Below are 18,948 nucleotides of genomic sequence, written 5' to 3' on the forward strand. Positions count from 1 at the left end.
CACTTTTTTTAGTTGAATTTAAGCTTCAGGAAAGACAGACACTGTTGGTGCATGCAGAAAAATAGAGAGAGAGCAGTGAAAAATGCTGATCACAATATCCTAGAGCCCTTGATGATGCCATTAAAAAACAAAAATATTGAACTTTCTATAATGTAGGGCCAAGAAAAAATGTCAAGCTCTCACATTTAAAAACTTGGAACCCTCGAATGTTTGGCAATTTTCCTTAAAAAATGCTTAACTGCAGATTATTAACATAAATTTTTCATCAAAGAATGAAGTACTTCCTGTCTCCCTACAATATTCAGTTACCATGAAGAACTACGGGGTAATTAGTAGAATTAGAGCATAATAGATGTTTCTGGTAATCTGGTCTTTTGTCCTTATTTCATCCTTTGCACTTACCGAAACCCCTTCAAAGGAGCTTGTGTTGAGGGCCCTGTAGATCTCGGCGGTGATGTCGTGGTTGTTATAGTTGAAGTCCTCCAGTCGCCTGCCCTTGGCCTTCAGCGGTGCCACAGTCTTATTGAGAGCAAGGGCCAGAGCCCACACTGCATCGTAGGCTAGAGGGGCCTCCTGAAACCCACCCGTCTCCTCAGGATTCTTCCCTCCTAGACGAGACATCAAGGCGGCCAGAAACTCCTGCGATGTCTGATTGGAGAGGAATCAGAGGAGAAAGAATATCAAAAGGATGTCCTTCTAAAGAAATGCAACACTGAGAAAAAAGATTATATTGACTCCATTTTTATATTTTAGTCATTCAAAATCCCCAGGACTGATCTTTGGTCTCCATTTAAACTGTGTATAGATTTCTTTTTCCTGCTTTGTATAATCAAACTGACTGTAAAACTTTGAATGAGCTTATAAAACTGCACATAATGGAAAGGAAAATATCCTCACTGCTCAGTGTGCCACTATTGACATCCCTCATGATAACATCCAAGGTGAAGATTGATGAGGACTATCTTGGAGGAGTTTTGGTATTATTGATCGTACATCAGACAGAGGGCAAAATGATCGTCCACATACGATAATTATTGTGTTTATCTGGCAATGCTGATTAGCTGATGGAGATGATATTTGCTTGCTTTCAACTGACATTTGAAGTCAGTACAACATTGGATCTGGGTACTGCCGTGAATTTAGAGATTTTTTTAAAGTAGGATTTTGAAATATGGCTTCAGAGGAAATGTGAACCGTTGACAATCCTTGACATCTCTGCTTTGCTGAGAACCTACAATCCTAGAAGTGATTTTTAACGTAATACTAATGCCTTCTCTGGGTATACACTTAAGCTTTAGAACTATTTCAGTAATTAAACACCGATAAACATTATCATCCCCTGAAAACCGTGGATACATGTGTGACAGGAGATTATTGCTTCCAATCATCAAGGTGTCTCTGCAGATTCCCTGAAGCCAATTAGGCCTACCTTCCCAATTCAGTTATGTCAAATTCATCTCATTGAAATTCCACCTTGGCATTTGGCATTTAAATCTCCCACTACCCACTGAAAACTAGCTGACAACGTGCTATTGCAGAGCCAGCAGTATTAGCACACAAGCTTCATCTGAGAGCTCTATCTAGAAGATATATGCCAATTTCAAACTTGGAAATTGAATGTGAATGGATTGACTATGAGCAGGAGTTCTGGCTGTAATTCTTATCACCCGTTGAGCAGCTCGTCAAGAGCTAAATCAGCAGGTAGTGGCAGGTGCTGTATATAAACAACAGCTGCTGATGGAGTGCAAGGGGGGGATGGAGGGGCTGTGGCGGAGGATAGGGGGGGTGGATGAAAAGGTGTGGATGAGGAAATCGGAAGGGAGAAGGAGAGGAGCGTGAACAAGGAGAATGAAAAGATGATCCACGATGGATCAGCAGAGTCAGAGAAGGTCGAACAATGGGAGAGACGGAGAGGGAGAGAGATGGTTTAAGAGGATTAGGGACGGTGAACGGAGGAGAGCGACAGGCAGAAAAGAAGCGGAGAATGACTCGAACCTGAGAAGCTAAACGAGGGTCGGGCAAAATTACACAGGAAGAAGTTCAGAAAGAGTGTGACAGTATGACAGTGATAATTTCAACTAATAATCCACAGCATTTTCCCATGAAGAAATACCTGTTTGTTTGCTTTCTATCAGCACTTTAGGAAACATAATATTTTATCATAAAGATTTAATGTTTGTTGCTATGAACACTTCCTGATCCGAACATGCAAAAAACATGGACACTGATCCCTTTTAAAGGACAATGAATGACAAAAAAAGAGCTAGTTAGTTAGCTAGTAGACAAACAGCTCAAACTACACTAATAGAAAACCTCTGAAGGAAGACACTACACTGATTCACTGACACAGAAACACAACCAAAAATAGCAAGCTAACTAGCAAACATGTTGCAAAACTTTTTTTTTTACATTTCTTGAAAAAAATACAGGAATTTGTTACTGTTTATTTTGATTGTGAGTAGGACATGAATAACAGTACCAAATATGCTGAGACATTTCACTATCAACCACATAGATCAACCTCATGGTGATGCTAGAAGAAAAAGTCCCCAAAATCGTTACACTTCATCTTTGTAGGTAAATTTCCATCCAACAGCTGCTGAGAGATTCAGTTTGGACTAGTGGCCCAACCAGCTGACATTGCAATGCTCTCAATGGACACAGTGTATCAGTATCACACATGCACTTTATACTCATACTGGGTGCATGGGGACATAATAATAAAATAAATAATAAAGATAAATACATAAATAATTTCTGGACATCTGAATTAAATGGGCCAGTCATGGAATTTACTGATATGTTTAAGGATTGAAGTTACTGCACTCCAAGATGACTTTATAGATGTGTGTCTAATATGTCCTTTCCTTTTATAACCTCTGACATGTAATTTTATTTCCCTGATTGCTTTCTGTATTTATTCCTCATTTGTTTTTAATGAAATGCTGAACTGTTGGAGTCTCCCATTTATCTTGGAGAGTTCAATTGTGAACCCAATTTCTCATGTGTACATGTCATTATAAACTCATTAAATACTTAAGCACTCTCACCTAAGGGCCTTCAATAGTTGGGATTTTGGTGTATTCTTCATAAGAAATTTTACTTGCTTCACTCTATCAAATATGACTTATTCAACTGTTGTTTTAAGCAGCTGGAACTTATTAATAAAACATTTTACAAAGCAGGAGAGAAGGAGAGGGGAAGACAATACAGTGTTTTATGTGTTCTTACCATGTTGGAGACGCCACGGACAGTTTCAGGATTCAGCATAACGATCTCAGTGGTTACGTGTCCCTCAACGGCCTCAGTCATGTTCTCCACTGTACAGTTGATAGCTGGATCTTTGATCTTGAACCAGTTGTCTGCGTACCAGCCTATCAGGAACCACACATATTTCTTTCCGTAGAGCTTCTCCTTGAACACCTGCAGCAGGGAAGGAGTGAACCAGATATGAAAGGTGGATGAAGGGAGGTAGAGAATGATAAATAAGCATGAGGATAATTATTCCCCGAGATGTGTTGAGCATTTTGTATCACTGCCAAACAAGGAAATTCATTCAGACATTCAAACAGCTTATACAGAGCTCAATTCTGCTAATAGCCAGTCAGGTTCAGTCTATTGGGATCAATTGAGTGGGAAAAAGTACTAACCTCACAAAACACCTTCCTGGCTTCGGTCTCATAAAAGAGCCCCACAATGATCCTTGCATCCTGGCGCTGCATCAACACATGAAAAACAATGCTTAGTTACATCAGCAGCAACAAAATTAACTTCAATAATAGCACAGCTTGATATGGCAGTGCAGTGTGCCAAAGTTTCTACTGCTTCGCAGGACAGCACATACTGCTGTTCAGGAGTTGCTAATTAGCATGGCGCATTAATTTCCTCTATCAAATCGCCTCTATGCTAATGGTGTCGTGTGCAGCTGTGAGTTGGAGGAGGAAGAGGAGGGGGGAGCAGACGGCCAGCAGCTGAGGTGAATTTTTAATCAAAGCACCTTGAGGTTCTTGACAGCGACAGCCGGGTCGGTGAGGAAACTCTGGCGAACACTGATCTCAATGCCTGCCTCCTTCGTCCTCTGCTCCAGATCGTCCAGAGTCTGCAAGATGAAAGGGAAGGACAGAGGGAGGCAAACAGGGAGAAAGGAGGAGGGCGTTAGAGAGGCAGCTGAACAGAGAGAAAGAGAGAGGTCATGGGTTGTGATTATAGAGAAAGACAAAAGGAAAACAACCATGTCCGAAGAGACAATAAAAAGAAAACACCAAATGAAAAAAATCTGAAGTGTATATGAGAAACATCAAGAGAGGCATGTATGATGAACATGAAATACAGCCTGGGAGAGAATAGATTTTTAGACAAAGAGCAGGACTGGAGAGAAGAATAGTGTGAGAAGGTGGAGGAAAGAATGTGAGACTGGGATCATTAACCTCCATTACAGGAACCAACCCTAGTGCCATGGTATCGACCGCCTTGCCTGGGAGAGATGTATTGCTTGATCAATATTTCTCACAACCAATATTCCAACAAATTACTTCAAAAATCCCCCATTAATCGCTAGGAGAGATTGCTTGAAGAAGTATCGCATAGCCTGAGCACACAAGAGCACCCATAAACAAACACACAGAGGCAGGCGAGCAGTCAAGCAACCCACACTTTACTGGAAATGAAAGGGCCAAAGTGAGGACAGGGAGAAAGTGATGAAGAAAAAGTGAAAATTGCAGATAGAAGGTAGAAGAAAGTGCGGATAAAAGAAGTGAAGATGTGGAGATAAAAGGCAGGGGTAAAATCGAAGGTGAGATGAAGAAGATTAAAGGTACTGACTGAGGTGAAGACTTCAGTGGTCTGCTGTATGGTGGCGATGCGGGTCCACTTCCACTTCTGAAAGAGCTGCACCCTGGTGGGGTTGTGGAGGGTGGCTGACGGGTGAGTGCGGAAGAAAGTGGGGAAACGCTGGCGGTTGGACAGGGCTGGCGAGCTGGAGCCGTAGGACAGCTGGAAAAGAAGAGAGAGAAGAGGAAAAGCAGTGAACAAACAATGTAAAGGTTTTGCAGGGAAGGAAATAGGGAAACAAGAGATTTTGGGGGAAAAAAAACAACTTCTGAAGGTCCTTCAAGGCATCAGTAGTAAACAGACTTCAATCAAAATGTATTCAAATCAGGACTCTCTTGTTCCTCCCATGTACATAGTCTTCTTTGATGGTGACTGGTTCAAACAGCAAACAACAGAAAGGAAAGCCAGCAAAAAAATACAGAGAACCAGAGAGACAATCCCTGTTCCCATTTTCTCATTTTCATCCACACCCCTCCCTCCCTGGTTTTTGCTTCTGGCTTATGGAGGTGTGTCGATAAACTCACAACTCATTTCAACCAAAAAAAGAAAAAAAAAAGAAAAAGAAATTGCGCATGCAGGATTTTCCATGCATACATTTCCATTAAATTGCAATTCTATTATAAACAGAACAAATAAAAAAAATTATCTAATTATTGTTGTTGGAAAACAGTAGCCCCAGTGATAATCTGTTTCTTTCATTTGGACTCACATAATTTGAATTCTCAGGCACAATTCCCACAAAACAAGACCAAAAAAAAAAAAAAAAAATCCCCTTGTGGTGGAGAGAAGATTGCTAAGATGTGTGTCCAAAGCAGCAGGGATGGATGATGGAAAATGCCAATAGAAAAATGGGAGAAGACTGTTCCTCAAACAATTAGTTTCATAGTGACAACTGGAGATAAAATCCTCAGTAACGCTTTAGAGTACAGTCTACAACATACAGTGTAATTACTCCGGAGTTACAGTGAAAGCTTTTGTCCTAATTGTGTCTACATGTATGTATCAGTACAAAGCCTACTGATACATACATATAGACACAGGGGAATTAGATGTGAAGTTATGGAATATGGGGGGAACAATTTGGGAAGTTACAAATACCTCATACTGTAGTTATGTACGACCTACTGAGCAATAATATAGACCTTTCAGAGAAGATGGAGATGATGAGTGATGACCGCAGCACCTAATAAATTTGATGTGATTTTATTTCAAAGGCAAAACAATACAAGCCATGCCACAAAGCAGAGCAGTAAGGTTTGTTTTTTTTTTAAATTAAAGTTGTGATTTATAACCTTTCACATCCGCATCGTCAGTGTTTGCAACTTGAATGCGTACGCTTCAAACCACAGCAGGGGGTGATGGAGTGAAATGGAAAAGGCTCTCCGCTCGCCCACATTTCAGGCCTACGCTGGTGAGATGAAGGAACACACCCGATCTGTTCCATGCTAACCTACTTTACAGCAAACATACGGCGGGTAATAACCTGAATATATTTATTGGAACAGAGTTGTCTGGTTTGTGACTCTTGTCAAACACAGCTTTAACTGAACAAATGAAATGAAATGAAAGGTGCTGTTGAAGTGTTGGCTTGATAATAATCTGTTGGCCACCGGACGTTCATGTCCTTGCTAACACTGTGCACCTAGCCGAAAGACCAAAGCTGCATTTTTCATAATGTTATTAGGATTTAACATGTCATTACATTCAGAGTAATAAAGTATAACGTTTGTGTCTTACAAAAGCTGAAACATCTTCAAGTGATTTGATTTGATTTTCAAATAGCAACCTACACTAAGTTGATCTGCTACTGCACTGGCTAACCTTTCAACACATCCTCATTAGAACTTATATTAACTTTTGATGACTTTGCTGACAATTAGCATCACATCAAACATGTCCTGCTGCATTTAACCTTTGTCAGTGAAATCAATAAAAGGGAAAATCACCCATGCTTCTGACTTCATGCCTTATTGGAAATTATCTTCAAGTTTTCCATTATTATTGTGCCACATATTTGCCATGGTTTGTTGACAAACTAGAAACAAGATTCTTATTTTTGCAGCTATATTTCTTGTATAACCTTGCGCAGCCCATTAGTATTGTATTTATTCACATCTAGAGTGCCAGAGATGATGCCTTTGCAGCTGTGTGGTTTGATTCTGATGGCTTCTCACCAAGTGGGAGGCATCGTAGCTGTCAGAAATCCAGACATATCAGACTATAAATGATGGTCAAAAGACTGACACATGCAGTGTTTTTTCTCTATAGGGTCAACATAAAGGCCACAGTACACCGGCTTCTCTCCCCTCGTCTCAACCGCAACCTCAAGAGAGGGAAGGGAGATGAAAAAGAAGAGCAAAATAAGGAAACACAGAGAAATAAAGGATTCAATGCTTTGTTCCTCAAAGGTTTATCATTTATTTAGTTACCCTGTAATCACATGCTACAAGGGAAGAACTATCATTGCTTTAGATTACAGTCTGCAAGAGGGGAAGCACCACCAATCACTTTTAAAACTTACTCTGTAACTACAAAGAACTGCACAGTTTGCTCTCAAAACACTATTTTAACAATATGTGTGTATTGTGATTCATATGTTTTATCTTTCCATATTCATATTTATTTCCTAGGATGAAAGGCAGCCATGCACAGAGCTGAATAAAAGGCAAGCTTTAACCTTGAGGAGCTGTAATGCCGATCAAACACAATCGCCAGGGAGAAGACTTTAAACAACTTAACTACATAAAGAATATGTCAAAATGTGTTTACAACAAAACAAAAGTGAGTGACATCGAGGGTGGGTGAAGCCAAGAGGCCATGATCCAGCTTTCAGTAGTGAAGTTTGCTGGTGAGGTGAACGACAGCTGAGACGGTCCGTGACAATACACTGCCCCCTGGATGTTTGTTCCACAGTAAACACTTAAATGTGCACTGTAGTTATTTATTTAGGTACCCCAAAAATTATAGAGGATCAATGTAGTTTGTCTGTTTGTTGGTAATAAGGAAGGTCATCCCTGAAATGTCCAGATTATTGCTCAGTTTTATGGTCATACTGTGAACTGTAATAATAGAATAGAAACCTGCTAGTTAAATTATAATAACTATAGTATAAATGCTCTCTAAATTCCTACCAAGCTTGAGAAGGTCATACACTCTGTTATAATAAAATACCCCATTGTTAAAAAAAAACTGCTGTATAAATTCTCTCTCTCTTGCAAACTTCCAGATTATTGCTCAGTAGGTCATACATACATAAATAATCTTTAATGATAAAATAGGTACTTGGTAGATATAAAACATAACTATAGTATAAGCTATTTGTAAGATTCCCAAATTGTTACCCCCCTCATTCCTTAACTTCACATCTATAATACCATAATATATATACATGTATGTATCAGCACTGCACTGTACTGTTAGTAAAGATTACACCACAACTCTGGAGTACGTTGTGGCCTGTACTCTAAAGGATTACTACAGTCTGCGTTAAAATGAGAAACCTGGCATTTATAGGGAACCATTACAGACACGTACAGCCCATCCTCCACTCCAAGCTCTTATCTCAGGCCCATTACCCATACAGCCCTGAGATGTTCACCAGTACGAGTGAGAGGGGGCTCGATGATAGATGTCAAATGTCATGTACTGTATGGACTCCCACAATAACAAATCCCTGTGGGTGCAGGCGGGTAGACGAAGGCATCAATAAAAAGGAAGGGAGACTATACAGGAAGTGACAGCTGATCTGGGGCGCGGCAATGAAACATCTGAAAAAAACAGCAGTAGTATCGCTGGGCTACACACACTCCGCGTGTAATAGGATCCAGATGTTCAGAGCATATATGAACAAACACTGACAGTGTGATAAGAGTTTAAGGGTTGATTCACCCTAACACCATAAACAACAACATATGTTCTTGAAAGATAAGGCTGATAATAATCTATAGTTTCCTTATTGTCAACAAGCATCTTGAAAAGACCAAAACCAACTATGATCTGAACTGATCCTGTTTGTATCTATACAGTAGCTAAAAATTCAGTAACAGACGCAGCAGTTTATTGTTAAGTAAGTCTAGGGCTGGAAGATAGGACCAAAAAATCTTGGTATTTTTCAATTTTGGGGACGATTCATGATTTTAATCAATTTTGGTTTGCTTGAAAAATATTAGCGTGAAACATCATATTTATTTTAAACAGTAGAGCAAAAACAATAACAGACCTGCATCCCCTGCAAGTCTATCATCATTGCACATAAAATACAGCTATTGAATGCACCAGATGCTTCAACTAAGCAGAGTACATTCAGCTTAATAATCAGTTTCAGCACAGATGGAGCAGCGAGGTCCGCTCACTAATTGATCTGCTGTTTGTTTTTGTTTTTTTTTACCAGACATCAGCCTGATATCTGCAGACTGCTGCTACCTAGTTTTAGATACCCAGCAGGCACAGACAAACTATTCAACGTATCATCTGGAAAATGTTCAGTGGACTCCCAGCACTTCAACTCTCATAACCAGAGATGATGCCTCATCAACTAACACAAACTGAGAGCACAAATCAGTGTGCAGAGTCTTTTTCAGTCTGTCCCTCTCATAGATATGACCATTAAATTCCCTATAAGATAGCCAGAGACTGCAAGCCACCTGGAGTCACGACAGAGTATGGTCGTATATATACATAGGTATATATATATATATATATATATGAACTTACATAATATAGGAATATACATAATATATGAAGGTATGCATGAATTGAATTTTGTTTGTGGTGCTCACACTACTGAAAAACTACATTTATATTTAATTCAGCTCAAAAACAGTGTTTTGGCTAATCTGGATAATCCACAGAGCATTACTTTGACACTTTACTCTAACAAAGAAATGGTCCTTTTGAAAATTGTTGGCAGCGTGTTGTGCAGATTATCCAGAGTAACAGGGGCACTGGCTGCATTCAAAACACTCTCTGTTTACAATACAGTGCACTATATTTGATTATCTGAATTCTGAGTGTGAAATATGCACACTCAAAAATTCCCACAGTACTTTCTGATAAATGCAGTGCACACTTTTATCCAATAGACTTTACAATTCTCACCCAATTACTGTATGTGTGTTTTTATTTGATCTTAATTCTCATCTCTCTGTGAAGCACTTTGGTCAACATTTGTTATTTTTTAAATGTGAAAGATGACTGCCACAGACACTTATCCGCTAACAATCCCACATGCAATGAAATGCTTTTTATGGATGAAAAATCACGTGACTCTACACTTGTCAGTGATGACACAAGATGATTGAATATGTATGTAAATGTGTATCTAAAACATATGCAAATAAAACCAATGAAAAGACTTCATGGCTAAATATCACAAGAGGTACAAGCAAATCTGATTTGACAGACCAGTAAAATATTCACAATGTCAACCTCTAGACAACTAAGAAAACCCGACATACTATCAACTCATCTCTCTCGTCTAGTGTTTGTTCATTTTCATTGCCACAATGTCTGGTAGAATGTAATAATTTAACTCAAGTCAAAGCCTCTAATGATACTACTAAAATAAATCACCACCAAACATGAAAAGAGTGACAATATTCAAATGGAGCAAAAAGCTGCTGTGGCAGAAATAGACCAATGTGGGAGCACTCTGAAACAGAGTTCCACAAGTTCGACATCGAAGCTTCCCAAAAATCACAAACAATATCTGTCGATTCCCAGTTCATCAGTTCTCTCGCAGTCTTGTAGTAACAGATCAACGCCTGTTTGTGGCTTGCAGTGCCTTTAGAAAAGGACATGGGGGATCAAATTAACACTGTGCCAAAAAGAGCAGATAGAGAGCCCCTTCTTGATCACCGTCCAGAAATGGAGGTTGCTTTTGCCTCCACTGCGCTCTGATGAGGCTGTTTGACATGCGAGAAGGCTCCTGCAGGCAGAATGCATACAGAAATAATTGAGTGTGGCGGTTAGGAGGTTGTGCCAGTGGTGGCTTGTAGTAAAGAGAGACAGATCCCTTTGAGTGTGGGGAGAATCGACTGCTCGAACTGAGGGAGCGAGGCGGAAATGAAGAGTGGGAGACAGAGAGAAAGACGGTAAGGATGGAAAGGAGGAAGGAAGGCAAAAGTAGTGGATGTAGACCAGGCCAGCTTCAGGCAGCAGCAACAGACAGAGAGAAGAGAAAAAGGCAAAGAGTCAAAAAGTGGAAGAGAGTTTTTAATGATGAGGAGAAAAAAGGGTGACAAAGAGAGAAAGACCAGAAATGAGAAAGAGGGGCAGATGCCAACCACTAGAACTGATTGTTCTTGATGACTAATCTCTGGATGAAACTTCAATTATAGGACAAAGCTAATAAGCAGAGCTCTGTGAGTGACAGAGAGGCAGATCAAGAGAAAGAGAGAGAGAGAGAGAGAGAGAGAGAGAGAGAGAGAGAGAGAGAGAGAGAGAGAGAGAGAGAGAGAGAGAGAGAGAGAGAGAGAGAGAGAGAGAGAATGAGATAAACAAGATAAACTGACTGGTGAAGGCATAAAAAGATGAAATATTTTTCAAAAAATAACAGCAGCAGCAGACAGCATCAGATCTCTGGCTGGTTTACAGATCTGAGATGTGTTTATACTGGTGATAAATGTATTGTCGTGCAGTATGCAAGGTCAAACTGTATGTTTTGCCCTGCATGTAATGTCGCTGTCAATGCAGTTTTGTGAAACTGCCTCATGATGTATTTTAAAATCAATAAACAACCACATCATTGATTTTGGGAACTTGGTATAATTACCATGAACACAAATCATTTAGATGACTGTCAGCTTCCAATACATTTGTTTTATATTGTTCATTCACTGTTTTCCTGCTTAAATTACATGAAAAATCTGCTGGATTGTTTTATGGCACAAAATAGAGAAGCAATATTCTTTCAGCACAAAAAGAGCAAAGCTTTCAGCGTCTGTGTCAAGGTTTTTTAATCAGCTTATATCGCTTTGCTTGCTATCAAGAACAAATACATACCAAAAGGAAAACGAGGTACAAGAGGTGACTTTATTTTTCAAATAGCTGTTGTTTTCAATGGAGGTTGAATGCACTTATCAAACTGTCTGCCAAATAAATGTCTTCTTTGTAGAAAGCAGCAGTTTTTGTAGAAAAAAGGGTCCTAATTTTAGGACAGAGGTTGTAAATTGTCCAACAATGTACTTATTTGTCAATAGTATTACAGTAATTCAGTTAATGCTACCCTTACCTTTGTTACATTTTTACACACCCCTACCAGGAAGAGAGTCTGTTGTGGATCCACAGCATTATAATACATCCATGATCCACGGAGATAGCCGTAAACAGACAGTAGCAACTGACAATGACCGACAAAAGCGGGACACGGTTTCCACCTCCACCCGCTCCCACGGGGAAAAAGAAAACTATATCAGAAAACTATTGTAGTGCACGTTCGCGGAGGCGGAGGGGAAGGGAGTGTGGGGGTGGGACATAGGAGGGAGGAGGGGTTGTTGCTGTTCAAGTTTTTTCAAAGTGCTGTGTGAAATGCAAGAAAGGTAAGAGTCGCTTTAATTTAATAGTAAGGGTATGTAACTTTTGCTGAACAGCTGACATTTTGTCCATGAGAGACAGTTAAGGCATAATCTTAAGAGAGCAATCACAAAGTCAGCAAACAGACAATAATATCAGCTATATGGCCTTATCTACCTAAGGTTTGCTAACATTAGCCACCATTAAGCTGCTGGTCAATTCAGACTAAACATGACAGTAGCTGCAAAACCCCAAAGTGTATTGAATTAAGCTAGGGTGGTGTGGTTTACCATGTGGCCCACACATGCAAGTCCTTGGTCAGCTTCTATCTAGCCATTGGCGCCAGCGGGGAATAGTTGTCATGCAGCAGTTTTACCACAGTCAACTCCTGAGGTCTTGAGGATGGTTACTAATATGCCCACCAAGTGGTGAGAGTGGCTCCTAAGAAGCACCAGTGGTGAACAGACAGGGATAAGAGAAAGCTGGGGCAACATAATCTGAATTGCAAGTGATAAATTACTGTTAGTTTTGAGGATACTGTGGCGCTGTGAAAACAGGGGGGACTTGTGGTTGCCCCTCACTCCTCTCTTTTATATTTGCCTGCAAGGATGTAGCATTGCCACTAAGCACCTCTAAGAGTCTATTCTAGTCCTAGAGGAGTTTCAGTTCTTTCAACCCCCCTTCACCAACCCTCTCCATTAGTCAGTAACATTATTTTTTGTTTTAACCTCAGTAGTGAGTAGTGATTCACTTATTTTAAAGCCTCCTAATTACCACAGTGGGTTTTATTGCTTATGCCTTCAACTTTAGATTTGTAAGAGGAAGAATGTGTTACTTCTGTACTGTAAATAATACAGCCTCACTTTAATGTTGTTAAGTACAATACATTTAACCAAGTCAAATCCCTGTGTTTCTAATATGAAACTTTGGTGAAAGTTCAAAAAGGAAGGTCTCCTCCCTCACGTTCAGCCTTAATTCATCAATCACAGGCAGGGGTTAAATTGGGATTCATTATGTAAGGGAAAGGGTGGGGAGGCTCTGTGGTTTTAGGGCTGACATGGATGCACATGTGTCTGCACATCTGACTAAATATAAATATCTTTGACAAACTAAAGAAAATGAGATGAGACAACCCTGTGCTCTATACACTAAAATGCCAATCAAAGTCATTCTAGATACTGTTGGCGGTGCACAAAACAACAGCTGATGACTTTCTGTAAATACACTATTCTGTGTATCTGTATCAAATATGGGAATAGTGTTGTCACCACTGACAGAGAAAATAAAGTACAATATAATATTATATGCACAGGCTGCCAGCGCCTTGTCAAATTTCTAAAGCTTAGCCAGGATAGTTTTAACATTGTTCGGCTGCCAGCAATAAAATTAAATCATATAATCAAATTGACATTTTCCCATTTGTGCGCACGTGACAAAAAAAATACGACTTCCTATTAAAACTGAAAATGAATAATTACTGCCAGAATTAATTTGATTGTTAATTCAAACGTTGTCATAAATCATGTACACGCAAATGGAAAATGACATTTCAAGTAATTTCATTTTCATCTCACAGGCTGTAACACAGGCAGCAAACTTTAAATCCATGTATTTTTGAACACATGCTACAGATGATGCAAGTCAGGTGTGGTTACATACAAAGAGTGTTGAGTGCATAACAGGCTACTGCACTAACAAACAAGTGGCCTACATTCCCAATTAAGTTTCAAACAAATATTATCATGGCACAGAAAATTACATCTGGCAAAAAACATGTTTTATACAGAAAATACATCAAAATGTGCAGCTGGTATTATGTTTCCATACTTGAAAATATCAAAGCAGACTACATCTAAAACAAACTGTTGATGCTGTTCATAAAGAATCTTAATGTGACATTGCAGTCGATGTACTGTATGTAGTGAGGTTTGAAGACAGGGCTGTCATTTTATCATTAGATGCTCCTCTTATTGAGTTCAATATGTGAACATTTGTATGTAAGTGCAAAACTGTTTCACCAGCACAAATGATGACAGTGACGAGTCATAGCTAAGCAGGAACCATCGCTCCTCACTCTATTTTGACTGGACTGGATTATCTGTATCAAGACCAGTTTTTTCAGCTGATCCCAGATGGACTGATATGGAGAAGCCTGTGTGACAGTGCTTCTGTGGCTACATGCTAAAAAAGTCTGCAGACCCTCTTGTAGTTACCCACTTCCTTATTTATTTTGTGGCATCTCAAGAGGTAAGAAGAGGTCCAAATATTTTAATAAACATAAGTGCACATCCAGTGTTGGTTACTGTAATTCCACTACTTTTTTCCGGTAACTAGTAATGAGACTAATTACCTTTTTTAAATTAAATAATAGATTTACAATTACTGGAATTTAAATGGGCTTGTTACTTGTTACTTTTGTCTTACGTGAAAATGGTGGACGACAGCAGAGGACAGCAGAGAAATGCTCACACAACACAAACACATCATCTGACCTTACCACGTCTCTGAGCCCAACCACAGCCACATTGTTAAATCCAACTGTGTCCAACTAGTGGAAAAACATGAGACCTGTTTCTGGAGTTATGATATTATATTGAAAATAGTACCTGTGACTGAACTGTTGTCTTTCCTGGTTTGAGTTGTGGATCTCAGGTAAAACACGGACTTTTGAGTTTTCCTTCTTTCATCTTTGTGAAACTGGATTGAACTGAACTGGTTTGCGGTTTTGGGGAAAACAAAACGGACCCTTTACAGAGTGGATTGAACTCTGAGGTTTAGGGATGAGTTACATGTCTGCATTAAAGGTAACACAGATGTGATTCTCTCTAGTGACTAATTACTTTTTATATGCAGCAGTTGGTAAAATAATTCAATTACTTCTTGAGAGATATAACTAGTGACTAGAACTAATGATTAATATTCAGTAACTTGCTTAACATCAGTGATCTCAACTGTATGTTTAAGCAGAAGGGACTTGTGCATTGATACACAGGCATTCTCCTTAAAATCCCTATAACTTTGCTTAACAACAGAGAATCCTATTTTTTTTACTTCATTTCCCCCATACATTAATGGTAGAGGGCTTGGCCATGTGTTTTTATCCAACCCACTGACTTGTGAAAGAGTGATTTCTCTTGCATAGTGCTTCATAGAACATTGTGGTATCTATTTCCTTATGCCTGCTGTCAGTCTGTCATGTCATGCCTTTAAAAGCGCCTTGCAGGGAAGCCTCACATGCAGTTTTGTAGAATGGACCACTGTCTGGGTTCCTGCTCATAGTATTGAAGACATCTAGCTGCCTTTTTATCAGATTTATTGATCGCGACAGAGTCTAATGTCTCAGGACTGCTGAGCCTCAGACAGGTCTTTAAGTTAATCGCTGTGTGTCCATCATCGGCCCAAGGTTTTTAACAAAAGCAATTGAACTTGGCTTTGCTGCTGGCCTCTCATACATACATCTTTCACTTGAATTTCATGTCACGTCTTTATTTGCAGCTGTGAGGTGATTGTAGAGTGCAGCATACATCGTCCAAACAGCATTTACTGTTCTCAAAAATGAAGCCACCTTATCCCTAAGACCAAAAAGAAAACCAATCCGTCTCAAACAAACACCTATATTAGAGACTACAGCATCAAGCTCTCTAAAGTTCTTTGGTGACTGAGTATACAGATGGTGTAACTTGTCAAGAAAATCTGTGAAGTGGTTGGTCTCGGTGCAGTGCTTCACTGCAACTGAAAGAGACAGCTCAAACCTTTGGTTCAGACAATACCAGCCTACGAGGTCTGGGAACTTACTTTTCACATTGGAGTATGCTACTTTTTTTGACCATTTTGTTACCATTACAGAGACTCCATTTGAGCAGAATAAGACTTTCTTTAAGAGAGGTGTCTTCAAGGCCATGTTTCAGCAGGCAGGTCAGTAGTTCACTAGTGAGTTTTTACAGTTTTTATCAGTGATTGTATTTTCTGGCTCAAGAAGATCTAAGAATAAGGTCAGCAGCTCTGAGCTATCAACGGATGTTCTGAGGTGTACAACAAGACAGGACTTTTTGCTTAACGAGGTGCTTTCATCCACAATAACAGTGAGCTTTGATCGGGTCACTCTGATACTTGCCAATAACGCTTGCCTCATCCCTTTTGATATAAAATACAGAGTGAATTTGAGTGAAGAACACAGCCAGCATTTACATCATTTATCATCTATAGCTCTACTAGTCCTGAATGATCAGGGTATGGCCAGTTATTTTTGGCAATATAGTACACTGTTTTGAAGACATTGTGGGTTGAAGCTAAACATTTCAGCTTGTGTTTTAAGAAAGCATGATTCTACAGCCACTTAATCCTACACACTGATACTTTAAATGTAGTATAAGCTGATGCATTATTTGGTCATAGTTATGGAGCAGTGCAGTCAGCTTAAAATGGCTGGGAACTGGAGAATGTCCTGGAAATGTATACCTGGATATACAACGTGAAGTGCACTCACCACTATGAGGTTCCACATGCGAGCAGCTTCGGCCACCAGTGTGGAGACACCGCTGCAGCCGGGCATCAGGACGATCTTGATGGGCTCGGTGTAAAGAAGGTCATACAACAGCTTGGTGGCTTCTCCTGGGTCACACTGGAAGGACAAAATGACAAAGCGTTAAATAGTTGGATGGACAAACAGATGGAGAAATGAAGTGAGGCAATTGAGAGATAGAAAAAAAGGAGAGAAGCACACATAGAGGAGCCAGACAGAGTAAAGCGGGGACAGATATGGCCGAGGGAGACAGATTGAAAGAAAAAGATTACAGAGGTTGAAGAAAAAAAGAGATAAATGAGAAATGGAATGTGGGAGATGGAGGTGACTGTAAACAGAAATAAGAGACCAGGAGAGAGTAGATAAAGTAAAGTAAAATGACAAAGAAGTGACGGGGAGTGACAAAAGGGCCAATGCAAACATGAAGAGAAAATACACATAGGAGAAAGAGAGAGACAAAGTAAGGGAAATGGAAAGAAGAAAATAGACAAGGTCAGGATAAAGAATAGGAAAATTGGCACAAAAGTAGCAGGGTTAGCAGCAAGCAAGCAGATGCAAATGTGAAGGAGAAAAAACAAGGTGGGGGAGTCCACATCCACACAGACAGTATGTATCATCAAAACACAACACGCTGTCCACAGATCAAGACATAAGAACAGAGAGACAGGCAAACAAAAGTGAGCCAGAAGACCACAACAGCAGCTATCACAAGTCATTACAACACTCCAATAAAGTCATTTACAACATGTCTAAGTGGCGAGAGTGTGGCTGGAATGATCCATCACTGCTCTGTCAGCCACACTACCGACAGGCCGTCACTGCTGCACCGCTCGTCAGAGTCACAGATAAACTGGCCTGACACATCTAATGATTCAGCACAGAGTAGGAGAAACAGCTCGCAAAAACAAACACACATGCAGATTAAAAAAGAAACACACCCAACGAGTATCATAAACAATCGTACCGCTGCCAGTGACAGCCAAGATCAATATGGCTCCTAATTGGGGTGTTTGTCTCAACGGCAGAATTGTCTCTTTGAGACAGCCCTGTGATTTTTCTGAAGTGGTAATCACCACTCAAGACCCAAGAATATGTGGAATAGCTGGGCTTCTTATTGATTGATGTGTTTTCCATTAACTCTAGATTGGGTGGAATTATAGTGGTGTCATGTCATCACGGAGAAAATCACCTTACCTAAGATAACTCAATCTGAATCCTATTAAAGGAGAAGTCTGACTGTTGAGGTCCTCTCATAGATATGCCTTTCTTCATTGATACCTGGCAAAGCACGAAGTTCAACTCAAACAAAGATTTCTTACTCTTTTATTCATTGGGCCACATTAGACCTTCAGGGCATGTTCTTTTAAAACCATCAAGGTGACCAACCCATCGACCGCTATTGACCTGGTGGTCTTTGTGTTTCAAGATGATCCCAAGGCATTTCAATTGATCAGACTGTGACTCTAAGAGGCTTAATAAAGCTACATCTATTGTGTTAAGTAACTTCTAATTCTAATTCACTTCCTGCTGCTATTGTTGAACAAAGCTTTGCATTGGCAAATCACATTGACACTATTATTGTGATTCAGCTACAAAGAATGCATATATTTGTCACTGAGGAGAATAGTTGTGTCAGTGTGTGTTGCTGCTGCTGTTCACTTTAACACAAACAACATACACGACAGGTAGAGGTTTTTCACAACAGGTTTTTTGCTTATTTGAAGGCGACTACTAAAAAAGTGGCAGTTTCCTTCTTCAATAAGAAAATAATCTTTGGTTAACTTGAAGTTGAAGTACATGAAGTACTTTTTCAAGCATGTTTTACTTATTATGGATAGGGACAGACACCTGAGCAAGTTCCATTCACTGAAGAAGGACGTGTTATATGGTCAAAAAGAAAGTAAGTAAACTTTGAGTCCAACATATTTGATCATATTCCTTTTGGACAGTGCTACAATTTGATTATGTTGTGTGTGTTATGTGATTTGAGAAGTTTCTATGAATGTTTTGTCATCTCATATCGATACAAAACTATCAACACTGCAATGCACCTGTTTGGAGTCCCGCTCATTTCCTGTCATCTC

At 39.7% G+C, this 18,948-nt stretch overlaps 1 protein-coding gene across 1 annotated transcript in view; it reads right to left on the reverse strand.

Moving 5' to 3' along the window:
• Positions 1-18,948, reverse strand: part of gabbr1a (gamma-aminobutyric acid (GABA) B receptor, 1a) — a 74,631-nt gene that overhangs the window by 28,197 nt on the left and 27,486 nt on the right. The window contains exons 7-12 of the mRNA XM_053327232.1: positions 16,829-16,963; positions 4,822-4,992; positions 3,998-4,099; positions 3,651-3,716; positions 3,232-3,423; positions 403-648 (exon numbers count right to left, since the gene is read on the reverse strand). Of these exons, the coding sequence (XP_053183207.1) occupies positions 403-648; positions 3,232-3,423; positions 3,651-3,716; positions 3,998-4,099; positions 4,822-4,992; positions 16,829-16,963 (912 nt within the window). The remainder of the gene's footprint in view (positions 1-402; positions 649-3,231; positions 3,424-3,650; positions 3,717-3,997; positions 4,100-4,821; positions 4,993-16,828; positions 16,964-18,948) is intronic.

Source organism: Scomber japonicus, chromosome 10 (assembly GCF_027409825.1).
Source record: "Scomber japonicus isolate fScoJap1 chromosome 10, fScoJap1.pri, whole genome shotgun sequence".
In the NCBI taxonomy this organism is placed as follows: Eukaryota; Metazoa; Chordata; class Actinopteri; order Scombriformes; family Scombridae; genus Scomber; species Scomber japonicus.